We start from the raw sequence: 15,486 nt of genomic DNA, 5'->3' as shown, positions 1-15,486 counted from the left end.
GGCAGTGTGCATGTGCCCAACCTTAGTGCCGGGCACGAGGGTATTTACTGAGCACTGGCCACTTACTTGGTGCTTTACGAACCTCCTACTAGGCCCAGTGCTTGGCACCGGACCATTGCCTGCTTGTCTAGCTACAGCTGACGTAGGCGCTGTCAGTGGTGCTGTGTGGGTACATCGCAAGGCAGGTCTTGCCCTGTTGGATGCTAGACTGACTCTGTCATGCTAGCGTGAGGCTAACATCACTCCATGGGCTGCTTTCGGCTTTACCAGCATAACCAAGGTTGGAATTTGCCCCTTAATGTACTCATCTGAGGCGCCCAGGACACAATGCTAGGTGAAAACATCCAGCCTTCAACCACAAACTAAAGCCAGACCCGGGAGGGCGGTTGGTTTCTTCTCCGAGTTTAATAAACTAGAATAATTTATGTGACAGAACACTGAAACGCCACAGATACAGTGGAGAACCAAAGCAGCACATTATCAATGACCAGTACAAAGGAACCACGTTACAAAAAGTACCACATTGCCCAGTTAGGTCACTGCACAAGAACAACGGTTGGTTTTTCTCTCTGTCCCGCTCTCGTGCTCCCTTGGGGTGTCTATATAAATCAAATGGTCACTGCCTGGTTTCCAGACGTTCATGCTGAGTGCGAGTGAGTTATGACACAGGGCCAAGGTCTTTATTTACCAGCACTCCATCATCGGGGAGCCCATTCCTGGCTCAATGATTGGGGCAGACGGAACTGTCTGACTACATGAGCTGAGCGCCTCAGTCATCATTGTATGGGCCCTTTTTTTCCCCTCCCAGCGGATGGATTGTTGCTGCTTTCATTGCATGTAACTCTACAGATTTTACCGTCCAAACAGTGAGCCTCAAAGAGCTGCTGGCCCCTAGCTAGACCCAGTGGCCACGCTAGCAAGCACAACTGGCTGTGAGGGCACCTGTTAGTGGTGTAAATGCCACACATCCAGTCCCCCCGGGCCCAGCCCCGTGTTGGCCTGGAAATTTCACACACTTGGTGGTGGACGTGACACTCTGTCAAGGGCCTGATCCAAGGCGCGCTGACGTCACGGGGCGTCTGAATGAGGCTCCCATTAGCTTCAATGGACTTTGGCTCAGCCCCTAAGGGGTGATCACTGGCGTAACTTGGCTTGCTTTGATGAAAGTCCACCCCGAATGACTTTAGCCTGCAACGCACAATTCTGAGCTGCTGGGGTCAGTGGTGCTACTCTGGAGCTACCCCTGTGCTAACAAGCTCAGCAGCTGACCCACTGCATCCAAGGGAGCCTAAACTAGTGGAACAAATATGCGGCAGGGCCGGGAGAGCGGAGAAGAGCAGGGAAGCCAGTCACAGGCAGCTGTTAGTCAAAGTAGCCCCTGCACCAATCCACTGCACCAGTTAGAAGTGGGCTAACGCCTGAAGCATGCAGGAGTTGAGCCCACTTAAACATATGATAGTTTTGGCTCTTGTCACAGCTGCACGGCAGTTCCTCTTTTAAATCCTCCTCAGCGCTTTGCCGTGATATCCTGTGGTGGTGAGTTCCACAAGTTAATTCTGTGTGGTGTGTAAGCAATCCGTTATAATCGGTTTCCCTGCTCCAGCCCATTAGTTTGTGCACCTTTGTCATGCCCTCTCTTACTCTTCACTCTAAACAGGCCCATCTTTTCAATCACGCTTTATACAGACGTTGCTCACCATTGTCATCACCTAGCCCGGGACCCCCTGTATTTCTGCTCAATCTTTTCTGCACAAGGGGCGACGAGATCTAACACATTCTATTGTGGCAGATGATCTTTCCAGCATTATTTGCTAGCCCGTTTCTTATACTTCTGGGACATTCGCTTTCCTGTGTTTGCCACACATTGACCAGTGCGGAGGCTTTCGCTGAGCTGCAGCTTTCTCCAGCGTTGGAGACGGTTCACTTAGGCCCCATCAGTGTCTGTGGGCAGGTGGCTGATTTGATTTAATGTGCCGCTCCTTGCACTTGGCACAGTGGAGCCCCCTCATAGTTTTCTCTAACTTAAATAATCTTGTGTCCTCTACAAATTTTGCCACCTCTTTGTTCAGTCCTTGCCCAGTTCCCTGATAAATACCATGGGCCGCGCCAGTCCTAGGACAGGGCCGCGGCGCATCTGTTACCAGTGAATCTCTTGAGGGCCAGTGGAGTTGCACCACTTGCAAATCAGCCCCTTTAGGTGAACTCAACGTGCCACCAGGCCCTGCCAGGACAACAGATGCAAAACCTGCAGCCATATCTCCAGCGCTACAATGACCAACACCCCCCCCCACAACACACCTTTCAGGGCCCCCACACGTGCCTATCACAGCATGTGATGTACCTCACCCAGGGCATCAAGGCCCCAACAACTGCAGCGTGGCTGAAACCAGACAGTCACTCTGCGCTCGACTGAACTCACACACCACAATGATAAGAGATAAAAACACCCTCGCGCCGGTGGGTGAACATTTTGCACAAAGCAACCACGGAGTAGCACAGCGCGCATTCCCCGTGCTCCAAGGAAACCTGCCCAACGCCTCCAAAGACAAGCCGGGGAGTTAACTTTAGAACTTTGCTGGACACCAAAAATCAGGGTCTTACTAAAGCCGCTGGTTTTATGGCTCATTACAATGTGCGACCGACCAGCTATCCTTTGTCCTGTGACCGCAACGGTGTTAATTGCCCGCAGCACTTTACCTGGGCTCTGGCAACATGCGGTAACCCCGTTATGCTTACCAAGCTGGCCCACCTTGCACTGACCTCTGGCCCACACGGTACCGTCCCCACTCCAGAGCTTGGTTCTTCCACCCCCATAAAAGCTATTCCCTCAGCCACCTCGTCTCGCTCAGATCCTGGGACCAACACGGCCGCAGCTCTGCAAACAGCAGGAGCAGCAGGCCTGGGGGCATCCGGAATAGGCATGGCGATGATTGATGTCAGGCGCAGGGCACCCGCCCTGAGTTCTCCGGCGGGTTGACAGGAGAAGATGGCTTCTCAAGGGCCCGGTAGATCCTGCCCGGATGTAGCTCACCACAACAGGACTTTATCCCAGGGGGCATCTTTCCTCTCAGCCCTGGCACCGATGAGGAGCTCAGTCCGTTGTTTGGAAATGAGACAGGGAATCAGTGGTGGGAGGCAGGAGCTGCAGACCAGAGTTGTTCACTGCAGACCATGGAGACTGAGGGGCTTGTCTGAGCCCCCAGTGACGGCGGACTGAGCGAGGAACGGATGACGGGCTGCGGGCTGAGACGGGACAGCTGGACACTTTCTGTCCCGGTACGAAGGTTTTTCTTTAAATCTAATCTGGCTGCTGTGGACTAGCTAGTGAGTTTCAGCTCTGTGTGTGTGGGTGTGTAATGTGGAGATACACGCGCATGCAGTCCTGGTATGGAGGATAAAAACGTGAGGGGGTTTCTACAACGCGCCGGTACTCAGGCTTTCATGCCATTGGCCCTGCAGCTCAAACACCACCGAGCGCTGCAGTATTTGTCTCTCCTGCATTGCTGGGGGCAGGCGTGTGCGTGGCGGTGGAGCAGAGGCGGGTCTAGAGCAGTGTTTACCTCCAACAGAATAAATGCAAACAACCTAGGTGCAGATCATCACCCCATGCCAGCCGCGCTGCAGGGGCCCATCCGACTGTGCAAACCCGACCAAAACTCTTCCTGGCCTCAGCGCGTTTTGCCTTCATAAGGCTGCCAGGACTGGCCCCCAAGCCTCAGCTAACCTCGGCCAGAGCATTTATGGAGGAACGAGCGAGTGAAATCCCAGGAGGCGGGAATCTCGCTCTCATGCCTCACTCTAGGAACATGCCCTTGATCCGACGACGGAAGGGCCCCGGACTGGCGCTACAATACTGCCTGTTTCTCTCTTCACACTGCTGCACCTGCCTCCCTTAACACCGAGGGTCCCAGTGCTCAGCTCATTAGCACCACAGCCACATGCCGGGCCTGTGCAGTAGGGATCATGATGGGACAGTGCACGGCCTGGTCCGCGCACAGAGCCCCTATCGCTGCCTGGCAATGTCCAAACCCAGCCCTTCCCATCCTTAAAGAGCAACTGCGCCACTTCGCCACGGCTGCGGCTGGGCCAGCTGGTGCCCTCTGCCTCCCATACCCCAGAGGGCATCCGAACTCACCCCGCAGCTGGCAGTCCAGAGCCTGGGTCTGGAGCAGCCCGAGTCCCTGGAGCGGCACACGAGGTGCAGAACGGGAGACGGGCTGCCCAGGCCAGAGGCTCATCAACAAGTAAGGGAAGGTGAAGCCAGAACAGCAGTCTCCGTATTGGGAGCCGACACGCTCAGCAGCCTTGTGTCAGATCTCACGAACCGGCTGGTAACCATCACGCCCCTGTCCTGGCCACAACAGACATCGCCCATCATCCTGCCTCCAAACACGCGAGTCTCGGGGGAAAGTGTGTCACAGGAAAAACAAAACTCCTGGGGTCAAGCCCCCGGCAGTCCCCTTTCTCCTGACTCTGCAAGAGCCGAGCGGAACGGGCAGGGATCAGGTAAGGAGATGCTTCGTCCAGCCCCACCTGCAGCTAATGGGGGACTCTGCACGTGTTCCCAGCAAGCGCGCCCTGGCAGACCCCGCCTTCCTGCAAGACCCCGTGCGGGGCTGCGATCCTGGCATAGCGGTGGGGGTGCCGGGGTCAAAGCAGGGCCAGTCTGGGACCCACATTGCAGAGTCTCGCAGCCCTGGAAGGAGGGAGCCGATTGCCATCAGCCGGGACGGGTGGAGGGCCAGCAGTCCTAAGGCTGGGGAGCCGGCTTGGAGCTCTGTGCTAAGAACAGGCCAGGCCCTTCGCACAGATCTGCCATGCACAGATCCGCAGGCTTTGCCAATCGCCTGTGACCCGCAGGGAGGGGGGCTTGTCAGCTGATCGGTGCCACCCCTGATCTCCAGCCCGGCTATGGCACTGTCCCATCTGCAGTGAAAACAATTTGCCTAGAAAATAAACCCTTTTCCATGCGTTCTCCGCCCCCCCTTTCCTCCCACCCCCGTAGCAAATATTTGTCTCGTCTCGATTATACAAAATGCATAAACGGTGCAGATCATACGAAAGGGCTGAGAGCAGCTGCTCCATAGTGAAAACGGGGCCAGGAACTAGACGGGGCCAAATCCTAAGGGGTGCAGCGCACGGGCAATGCCCATTTGCTGCAGTCCCCCTCAGGCTCCAGCCCGCCACCCTGTGCTCGTTCTCCGAGACAGCTGCTGAAACGTCAGGCTAGGTAGCTAGATGCACGCTGATAAATACGGCACAGCTGGAAGGTTATAATTGCTGTCACGATTCGGGTGGTCCATAGGCTCCTGGTACACGTAGAAAAAAAAAAACTCATACAAAATATAAGAAGCCTAATGCAGAGGTGTTACTGGAAACGAACAAAATGGGTGAAAAGAATCCCGTCTATCTGTCGTTCAGCTGCGGCGAGTTTGTGCCCTCCTCGTCTTCCTCCTTGTCGTCTTTCATGCCCTTCAGTCGCTGCCGGGCGAAGTCTTCGAACACGATGTCGTCGTCACTGGCGGAAGACACGGGAAGAAGGTTATGGCGGAACGGGCGGGTTGGGACCGGTTGGGGCCGGTTGGGACCGGGTTGGGAGGTCTCACGCTGTCTCTGCGTGAGCGGGGAGCAAAAGCAGCCACTGAGAAATCAGTGCAAGAGGGGGAGAAAAATCGTACTAAGGAAGCAGTATGTATGGGGCACCCAAGGGGTAGGGACAGGGGGTCCTACCCTCAACGCAGCAAAAGCTCCCCTTGAACGAAACAAACGTCTATTGAACAGTGACTTTTTTTAAGGGGGCGTGGATCGGCTGTAAATCCCAGGAACAAAGGATTTGCCAGGAGCCTCCTGCAATGACCAGCACCTCAGAGGCCGTCCCAGCGCAGTGCAGTCTCTGAGAGGGCCAGTGCTACTTCTTGAGGGCCGGTCCCAGCTGGCACCAAGTGTAACGTCACAGCTAGAAACAGCCTCAGACAATATGATGGTGCAAGGGATCACGACTTGAGAGGGGGTTGAAATCGAAGCCACAGACAGAGGGCTCGTCACCTCTCGGTTCTGCCAGCGAGCCCCCCGTGATTTCAGCAGGGGAGTTTTACCTAAACGCATCAGGAGGAGATATTGGCACTCGCCAACTAAGGATGTTCTGCACCCGCAGCATTTGAGTTTCGAATAACTCCCAGAGTTTGGAGTTGTTTGGGCCCAGGGTCTGGATCTCTGCGCCCAGATCATCCCTCAACCTGTTTAGTCCCCTGGGCTTTTTTCACCTTCAGAACCGAGGGCTGAAGGGGAACCAGGGGTCTTTTCACCAGAACCTGCATGGCATGTAGAGAGAGCCTGGGGGTGTAAGGCCCTTGCTATAAAATAATCAGGCATGATCGTGAGCTTTCCTAAAGGGCGTGAATCCGCTCTAACAGGAAGACTTGCAGCTGCCACGAGAGGCTGTGTCCGAGCCAAGCGGAACACGGACTGAGACAAACCAGTGCAGCTGCCCGTGGCTAGAGAACCCAAAAGGGGGATTTGAGCATCAAGCTTTAGCTCTGCAGACCTGTTGGACAGCCAAGACCACGGGACACCCGGCTGATGCGGTGGGTCCTCCTAGCTCTACTGCACGGAACAGGCCATTGTTTAGAGTCTCAGGCAAGGCTTATTCTTGGAACCGGATCGAAAGCTTCCAGTGGGGGTGTAGGGGTTTGGGTGTCAGAACAGGGATGGATAAAAGCAAATCTCAGTAGAGTGCCCCGGACTCGGTATTGTCAATACAGGTGATTTGGCTTCCAAGCTACCAATTTGCCAGATAGGGTGGAAGGGACGTGGGATATGCAGCAAGGAGCAGAAAGAACTAGAAAGCGTTTCAGACATTTTATACAAACTGAGTGCTACAGGAGACAGGTACCAACCAAATTCTGATGAAGAGAGCCCTGAATTTCCCTGCCACATGGAGAATTTACCAGATTACGACTCAGCTAGGAAACAGTTTTGATCCAACCCCCAAATTATGCACATTTTCAGCTTATCTGAGCCAAAGGACCAGGTTCACGTTCCAGGTTGGGGCGCACAGTGGAATTCTGTTAAAAAGAGTGAACTCAGCATCTCCCGTCCACAGCATCGGGCCGTGTGACAGTGAGCTCCCTGCATCAGATTGGATGGAGAAGCCAGATTCCCATGGTGCAAGGATAGCGTGGGTGTCTAACAGAGTCTTAGTGCCAAGGCAGGGCAGCCAGATTACTACGCACTCTATAACTCTCGCTAACATTCAGTGTAGTTTTTGTGGCCTTCAGAAAGGTGTGAGAGCCTCTCTCGACTTGGACAACATCATAGAAAACCATTTCGGCTCTGACCCTGTCAGCCCACATGCCCACTGATAAACTTACAGGCAGGGGGTAAATGCAGCAGGATCCAGGGATTCTGGAGTTTTGAAAGTGCCCAACTACAGGCATCCCGAGTGGGATTTTCCAAAGCCTCTAAGTCTTAGAAGCTTTTGAAAGTCCCGGCAGCCCTAGTTCAGCACCTCAATTAGCAGCCTGGTTTTCAGAGGTGTTGGGCGTTCTTGGATGCCTTCGGCCCAAAATCTCAACCATAAGAAGGGCCAGATTGGCTCAGACCAAGGGTCCATCTAGCCCAGTCTCCTGCCTTCCGACAGTGGCCAAAGCCAGATGCTTCAGCGGGAATGAACAGAACAGGCAGGGCAATTTTGGAGTGATCCTGTCACCCATTCCCAGCCTCAGGCAAGCAGGGCTAGGGACGTTTCAGAGCATGGTTTCTAGGCCCAACCAGAAAACCCTAGGGCCTGATTTTCAGCAGCGCCAAGCACCCCTAGCTCCCCCTGCAGGCAAGAAGAGCTGCACGCACGAGGCGCCAGGTGCTGCCAAGTCCGGTTACCTGAAAATCTGAGCCACCCAAAACCAGTGTCACTTCTGGGCTAAATATGGATTCAGCTTTGGCCTGTGATATATACCCACAGCACTTAACGTCTCCCCCAAGCGACACTCGGGACAAGCAGATTCCACTGCGTGACACCCAAGCCCAGCTGTGACGATACAACACAATGGATGAAACAGAGCAAACTACAACTCAGAGACAGAGAAAGGGGTTTCTTACTGTGGTTTTCCTGTTGCAAAACACATGCAAGATGGTGGTTATCATGCAGAAAGGAAAGAAAAGAAACATACGCCTCATGCATTAAAGGTTACGTGCCGGTGAGTCAATCATTGACTGTTACATGGAGATGGTATTGAGCGAGTTGTGTCTAGATGAGTTAGCTGGTTATTGAGTTACATGCAAATGAGCTGATCCCCGATTGAGTTATATGCAAATGAGTCAACATTCCCATATAGGCTCTGGGGTGATTTTAGCTTACTTTGTATCAAGCTCTATGAGATTTGTATCTATGGGCGCTTCGTTCTCTGGAACTAAACACAGGAAATTATGGCACATGGTTAGTTACTTGACAGAATAATCATAAATTAACAAATAACCTTTACACAGCGTCTTTCATTCCATAGCATCATGGAAACGGGCACAATCCTACCATCTTTGCTTGGACAAAACTCCTTTGGAAGTCAGTGGCAATAGGGTTTGTCCTCGAATGTATCAGGACCGGGACTGAAATGCAGCCACCTCGGGGGTGAAGAGTGGCAATCAACCCATACCGTGGCGACGTTGCGGAGAGGAAACTTTGCCCATAATGCTGGACTCAACATCCCCGTGCATAGAAAGAAAACCGGGGGATCTTTATCACCCACAGGGAGCAGCCAGCGAAATTCTTCCATGGCAATCCACAAGGAGTTCAGTTTACCTGCCTGGACCACGTCAGCTGCACCATTTACACATGCAAAGGGGCATTTGCACATGAAACTGTGGGAGCCCACACACTATGTGACTTTCACCCGCTTCTAATCTGACGCCTCCACCGCCCCGTATCCTGCTTGTCAGTGTTTACATGGTCTCTTTTTCAAACACAAGAGGGGGTCTGAAACCGCAGTTCTGGCGCAGGACATTTCTGTATCTAACAAACCCACCCAGGTTGCGACGCCCCCCCACGCCCCACCCCACAGCAGAGCAAGTCCTGAAGCTAAGAGAGGACTAGAAAGGGTTCGACTCACCATCCCTGTGCAAGGGTTCTTCTTTGGGCTTGGGGTGCATCAGTGTGAAAGGCAGCTCCACGGCAACGTCACTGAAACAGACCCAGAGACACGGATGAGACTCTGTCCTGCCCTGGGAAAGCCCAATTCCTGCCCCCAGCTGAAATTCTGCTACTGACAGCAACGGAGCAGGCTCAGGCCCTGAAGCGTGCTATGTGCAGACACCTCACACGGCAGTGTGTCTACATGACACCTCGCATGGCTGTGCGTCTACATGACACGGTGGACTAGAGCCTGCTTTGAAAGCAGCTCTCTAGCGCCCCCTGCTGTGCTGGGCCAATCGGATGGGAATATTTTGGGGGTCAGAACAGCTCTGGCAAGTGGGAGTATTTTTCCAGTTGCAAAAGAAGTATTTCACCTGGAGTCGAGGCCTGTGACGTTAGTGTAAACCCTAGACACTTGGATCCTGGATTTACAGCCCCTTTTTTCGAGTCTCCTCTCACACCACTGTGAGTCAGGAGTGACGCCACTGACGTCAAAGGAGCATCTATCACTGCAGCAGCTAAACTTGGGGTGATACTAAGTCACATGCTGACGCGTGTCCTACACTGAAGTCAAGGGTGTTTCAAGGAGTAAAGCTGGAGTTCTTAAGAAAAAAGGATTACTAACCTCTCCAGAACTGTTGGTCTTCGAGATGTGTTGCTTGTGTCCATTGCTATGTAGGTGTGCGCGCGCTGGATACTTTTTCCCAGTGGTATCTGCTGGGTCAGCCCTGGTGCCCCCTGGTGTGGCGCCCCCATGATGTGGTATATAGGCAGTAGCCACCCCACTGCTCCCTCCTGCCGGCTACTGGGACAGATGGGCTGGTGGGCGGGTTTGGAAAGGGACATGGCAGCACATCTCGAAGAACAACAGTTACGGGAAAGTTAGTCATCGTTTTTTCTTCTTCGAGTGCTTGTTCCCGTCCAGCCCCGTGTAGGTGACTCCCAAGCCGTGAGTCAGGGGGTGGCGGAGGAGTTTCGATTTGATACAGACTGTAAGATCGCTTGTCCAAAGGCTGCACTGCTCCTTGCCTGCTGCGGGATTGCACAGCGTGCAGTCAGCGTGTGGATAGATGACCAGGTCACAGCTTCGCACACGTCCAGAACCGGGAACTTTGCCACAAAAACCACTGATCAAGCCTGGGACCTCATGGAATGCGCTGTTCGCTGGGGAGGCGAGATCTTTGCCAGATCGTAGCCCTTGCGTATGCAGGATGTAATCCAGGAGGAGCTTCTCTGTGCAGAGACTGGACCCCCCTCTCATGAACTCTCCAATTGCTATGAAGAGTTGAGTGGTCTCTTGAAATGGTTTGGTCTTCTCTATGTAGAAAGCCAGAGCACACCTGACACTTCGAGAATGGAGCCTTTGCTCTTCCCTGGTAGTGTGTGGCTTAGGATAAAATACCGGGAGAAAAATGTCCTGGCTACTGTGAAAGTGCGAAACCATCTTAGGGAGGAAGGAAGAGCGTGGGCGAAGTTGCACCTTGTCCTTAAAGAAGATGGCGTACAGTGGTTCAGAGGTAAAGGCCCTGAGCTCTGAAACCCTCCTAGCCGAAGTAATGACAACTAAGAACACTACATTCCAAGAAAAATGGAGCAAGGAATACGTCACCTCGAACGAGGGCCCCATGAACCTTGACAACACCAAATTGAGATCCCAGGGAAGCAGGGGTTGATGAACTTGGGAGTATAAATGTTCCAGCCCCTTCAGGAGCCGAGAGCAAATTGGGTTAGAAAACACCGACCGGCCATTTACTGGTGGGTGGAAAGCCAAGATCGCGGCCAAGTGAACTCGGATGGACGATACCACAAGGCCTGCCTTCATGAGGTGGAGCACACAGTCCAGGATAAGAGGCAGGGGCGTGGCAGGATCCCTTTTGGCAATGCCCACAGCGAGGACCTCTTCCATTTCGCCACATAAGTCACCCTAGTTGCCGGCTTCCTGCTACTCAGAAGGACGGTCTGTACAAGTGCGGAGCAGCCCTGCTCTGCCTCACTCAGCCACGGGGTCAGCTGCAGCGACCTGAGAGGCGGGTGGAGCAGGAAGCCGTGCTCCTGGGAGACCAGGCCTAGGAGCGTCAGGCGGCTGATCGGTTTGTCCGCTGACGATTGCGGGAGAGTCGAGAACCAACGGTGTCACAGCCAGGCCGGGTTCTAAGGATCGTTCTCCCTTTGTCCCTCCTGACTTTGAGCAACACCATGTAGACCAGGGCCGTGGGGGGGACGGCGTAAAGCAGAGTCCCTCCCCAGGAGAGGAGAAAAGCGGCCGAGAGGGATCCCGGACTGTGCCCCAGGAATGAGCAGAACTGGGGATATTTTCTGTTGAGCCTGGTTGTGAACAAGTCTATTTGGGGAAACCCTCACTGCGGGAAAACGACATTCAAGCCATCCGTGCGAATGGACCACTTGCGATGGGGGACGAAGGATCTGCTCAAGCGGTCCGCCCGCTTGTTCTGCGAGCCTGGCGGGCAAAACGCCTCCAGGTGAATGGACTGGGCGATGCAGTCATCCCACAGGCTCACCGCCTCCCAGCACAAGGGGAAGGGTTTATTTATACGGAACGTTGCTGTAGGATTGGCCGGGAGCACGGAGATGCATTTGCCCCGCAGGTGGGACTGAAACGCCTGGCACGCTAAGTGCACCACGCTCCGCTCTCTGATGTTGATGTGCAGGGTCAGTTCATCCGGTGACCATAGGCCCTGAATCCCGAGAAGCTCCAGGTGGGCTCCCCATCCCAGGTCTGAGGCGTCGGCGACTAACGGCATCGAAGGAACTGGCCTTGTAAAAGGGACGCCCCTGCACACCGTGTCCTGGTCCAGCCACCATTGCAGGGCGAGGATCACCGCCGGCGGGATTGTAATTACTTTGTGTAATGGGTGACGGCCTGGCATAGAGACTGACGCCAGCCAGGACTGGAGGGGTCTCCGTTTGCTGCATCACGTAGGTACAAGAGGCCATGTGACCCAGAAGCTTCAGGCAGTTTCATGCTGTGGTGATGGGAAAGGTTTTTAGACCATTTAAGAGGGCTTCGGTGGCTCTGAAACAACTCTCCGGAAGGGAGGCTGTGGCCCTGGTCGAGTTGAAGACCGCCCCTATAGATTCTGTTCTCTGCACCGCGAAGAATGTTGACTTCTGCTGGTTTATTAGGAGGCCCGGATTTGAGAAAGTGGCCTGAACGAGTCTTACATGGCTTTCCACCAGTTCCCTGGAGTGGCCCTTGATTAGCCAATCGTCCAGGTGTGGGTACACCTGCACTCCTGCTTTCCTAGGGGAAGCCACCACCACTTCTATGCACTTTGTAAATACTCTCAGAGCCGCCGACATGCCGATGGGCAGCACCGTGAACTGATAATGGTTGTGACCGATGATGAATCAGAGGTACTTTCCGGGGCCCCGGAATATCGCTAGGTGAAAATATGCATCCTTCAAATGGAGGGCAGCGTACCAGTGCCCTGGATCTAGGGAAGGGATGATTGAGGATAGGCAGGCCATGCGAAACTTCAGTTTCTTCATGAACTTGTTGAGATTTTGCAGGTCTAGGATAGGCCTGAGACCCCCGTTGGGCTTCGGGATCAGGAAGTAGCGTGAGTAGAACCCTGGGCCTCTTAGTTCCGTGGGAACCTCCACAGCTTCCATCCTTAGGAGCCACCGCACCGCCTGGGTTAGAAGAATCTCATGAGAAGGGCCCCTGAAGTGGGACAGGAAGTGGAGATGGGAAGGAGGAGAAGAAATAAACTGAAGGGTGCATCCCACTTCTTCAGCGCGGAGCACCCAGCGGTCCAAGGCCATGTTGACCCACGCCCTGTAAAAATGGGATCGACCGTTTCCAAACATAGGGGTCGGATCCAGCTTTTGGGTCTGATGCCTCGCTCCCCGAGCGCCCCTTCAAAAGTTCTGCCTCAGGCCTGAAGGTTGCCTTGGACTGCAGCCACAGGGGCCCAGGAAGAGTGGCGGGAGTGCCTCTGTCCCAAGCCCTTGTTTCGCTGCCGCCTAAAGTCCTGTCTTTGCTGGTTCTGTGGCGGGTAGAAATGGACCAAAGGCAGGGGCTTGAAATGCCTTCGGGACGGGGACGGAGTGTGGATACTCAGAGACTTCAGTGTGGTGCAAGAGTCTTTCAAACTATGGAGCCACGCGACTGTTTCAGCGGAGAAGAGAGATCTGCCCTCGAATCCAGGCCCTGCACTGTTTGCTGTACTGCCCGGGGCAGGCCTGATGATGGGTGCCAAAAGGTGCATCTCACCACCACTGCTGTGGCCATGGTGCGGGTTGCTGTGGCTGTAGCATCCAAGGCGGCCTGGAGGGATGCCTTGGCTATGGCCCTGCCTTCCTCCACCAATGCTGGGAACTCCACTTTGGCCGTCCAGGAATAAAAATCTTGGCGACTGAAGAAAGCCTGGTGGTTTGAGACCCTCCGTTGGAGGCTCCCAGTGGAATACACTTTCCTTCCTAACAGGTCCAATTTCCTGGCTTCTTTGGCCTTTGGTGATGGACCTTGTTGCCCTTGCCTCTCTGGCTCATTGGCTCGGGCCCGGAACAGGGATCTTGGAGTAGGGTGCTAGTGTAAGTACTCGTCTCCCTTCAGGGGTACGAAGTGTTTCTTCTCGACCGGCTTCACCATGGGCGGGAGGGACGCGGGAATCTACCACGAGGCTGTTAGGGGTTTCAAAATGGCCTCATTGAGGGGTAAGGACACCCTTGCTGATCCAGGGGGTGTTAATACATCCACCAAGGCCGGAGCTGAGTCCTCAATCTCTTCCACCTTCAAGGCCGTGGTTTTGCACCATCCTCTGTAAAGGCTCCTGGTGAGTTTTGTGGTCATCCTGCACCGGTGCTAGGGACGTGCCAGCTACTGCTTCGTCCGGAGAGGCGGACGAGGTGACCAAGGCTGTCCCGGGGTCCTGCAACTCCTCTGGTGCTGGCGGCCCCCCCCCCCGTAGGGGTACCGTGGGCCTCCGTCACCTCTGCCCCTGGAACTGAACCCCGCTCTGACAGGAAGGAGGGGGCGCTTTCGCCTCAGAGGGCGCCGAGTGCAAGTGACTTGTGTAGGAGCTTTGGAAGGCCTGAGTTGTCCATCTGCCACTGGCGGGAGGTTCATGCTGGCAGGACGGGTCCCTGGGTTGCAGCCACATATTTCTGGCCTGCGTGGTACGTGCTCCTTCCTGACCCATACGTTTCTGCCCGAGATTCTGAGCCAGAGGAGTCGCTCCTCGGCGAGTGGGGGGTGCTGTGCCTCACGGTGCCGTCTAACAGTGCCACGATGCTGAACGGTGTCGAGATGGCGAGTGATGGTGCTATGACCCGGTGCGGCATCGGGACCGGGAGCGGGGCCGGGAGCAGGACCTGTGCCATACCGGTGTTTGCTGCCATGGCGCCGAGGCTCGCGAGGTCGGGCGAGTTAGAGGCCGATGCTTCGCCATCATTGCTGGCTTGCCCCGGGCTGGGACCAGTCTCCGTGAGGTGATCTTTTGTGGTGCTGGAGCCGTCCCCTGTGGGCCGTGGCCTGAAGGAGATGGAGGGTCAAAAGACTCCTCGCTACCCCATACACCTCTGGCGAATCTCCTTCCTGGATAACCGTCAGCACGGCATCCATGCGCACCAGACTCAACGGTTCCCCCGCCGGGGCCAGAGTAATGATGCCGGCTGGCCGATGGCCGTTGGAGATGGTCCAGCACAGATCTCACTCGCTCCGTGTTCTCTCTCGTTGGCGAACGTCCCAGGTCAGATTTCGTCATTTTCTTCTTCAGCACCAACGATGGGAAGCGGTGCCGCGGCAACGGGACTGATTCTTTGGGTCCCGGGGAAGTGTTATGGGGCCAGGTGGCCATCGGTGCCAGGGATGCCCGGCTCCGTTGAGGCTCTCTGGTTGAGGCCGGGCCGGGAGCTGCTTGATGCCGGGTCCAGCTGATACTCCGATGCAGGGCAAAGTGCAGCCTCCATTGGAAGGAACCATAGTCTACTCCCCCTCTCTTGTCTGGTCCTGGGCCTGAAGTTCTTACAAACCCAGCACTTTGCCTGGCTGTGCCCCTCTCCCAGACACGTCAGGCCGCTGCCGGGTGGGCCGCTTACTGAGATGTTCTTCAGGCGAGTCGCAGGCTGTCTGACGCCCTGGGATCGAGGCATGCCCTGGGGCTCCAGGCGGGCTAGCCCTGCAGGGCGGGGACTCTGAGCACACGAACTCACCGGTGCTCCATCTCATTAACTATCTGCACTGTTTACAGCCGTTTACAGGAAACAATCCCTGAGGAGTATCACTTACAAAGCAAGAGCTGAACCGCATTCCAGTGGTCACCAGCGGACAGACAGAACCGAGGGGGTGGCAGCTGCTGATGGACCGCGCCATGAGGGCACCACCGTCTCCCCTGAAG

At 55.0% G+C, this 15,486-nt stretch overlaps 1 protein-coding gene across 2 annotated transcripts in view; it reads right to left on the bottom strand.

The window, feature by feature from the left end:
• Positions 1-382: 382 nt before the first annotated feature.
• Positions 383-15,486, bottom strand: part of LOC137147202 (beta-arrestin-1) — a 173,687-nt gene continuing 158,583 nt past the window's right edge. For both annotated transcript variants that reach the window (XM_067539090.1, XM_067539091.1), the window contains 3 exons: positions 9,102-9,172; positions 8,357-8,408; positions 383-5,518 (listed from right to left, as the gene is read on the bottom strand). In XM_067539090.1, the coding sequence (XP_067395191.1) occupies positions 5,407-5,518; positions 8,357-8,408; positions 9,102-9,172 (235 nt within the window). In that variant the 3' untranslated portion in view covers positions 383-5,406. The remainder of the gene's footprint in view (positions 5,519-8,356; positions 8,409-9,101; positions 9,173-15,486) is intronic.

This window comes from Emydura macquarii, unplaced genomic scaffold (assembly GCF_026122565.2).
Source record: "Emydura macquarii macquarii isolate MOO-44397 ecotype Brisbane River unplaced genomic scaffold, CSIRO-AGI_Emac_v2 contig_509, whole genome shotgun sequence".
Taxonomy (NCBI): domain Eukaryota; kingdom Metazoa; phylum Chordata; order Testudines; family Chelidae; genus Emydura; species Emydura macquarii.
Note: the sequence above shows the minus strand (reverse complement) of the source record. Positions and strands in the feature narration are given on the sequence as shown.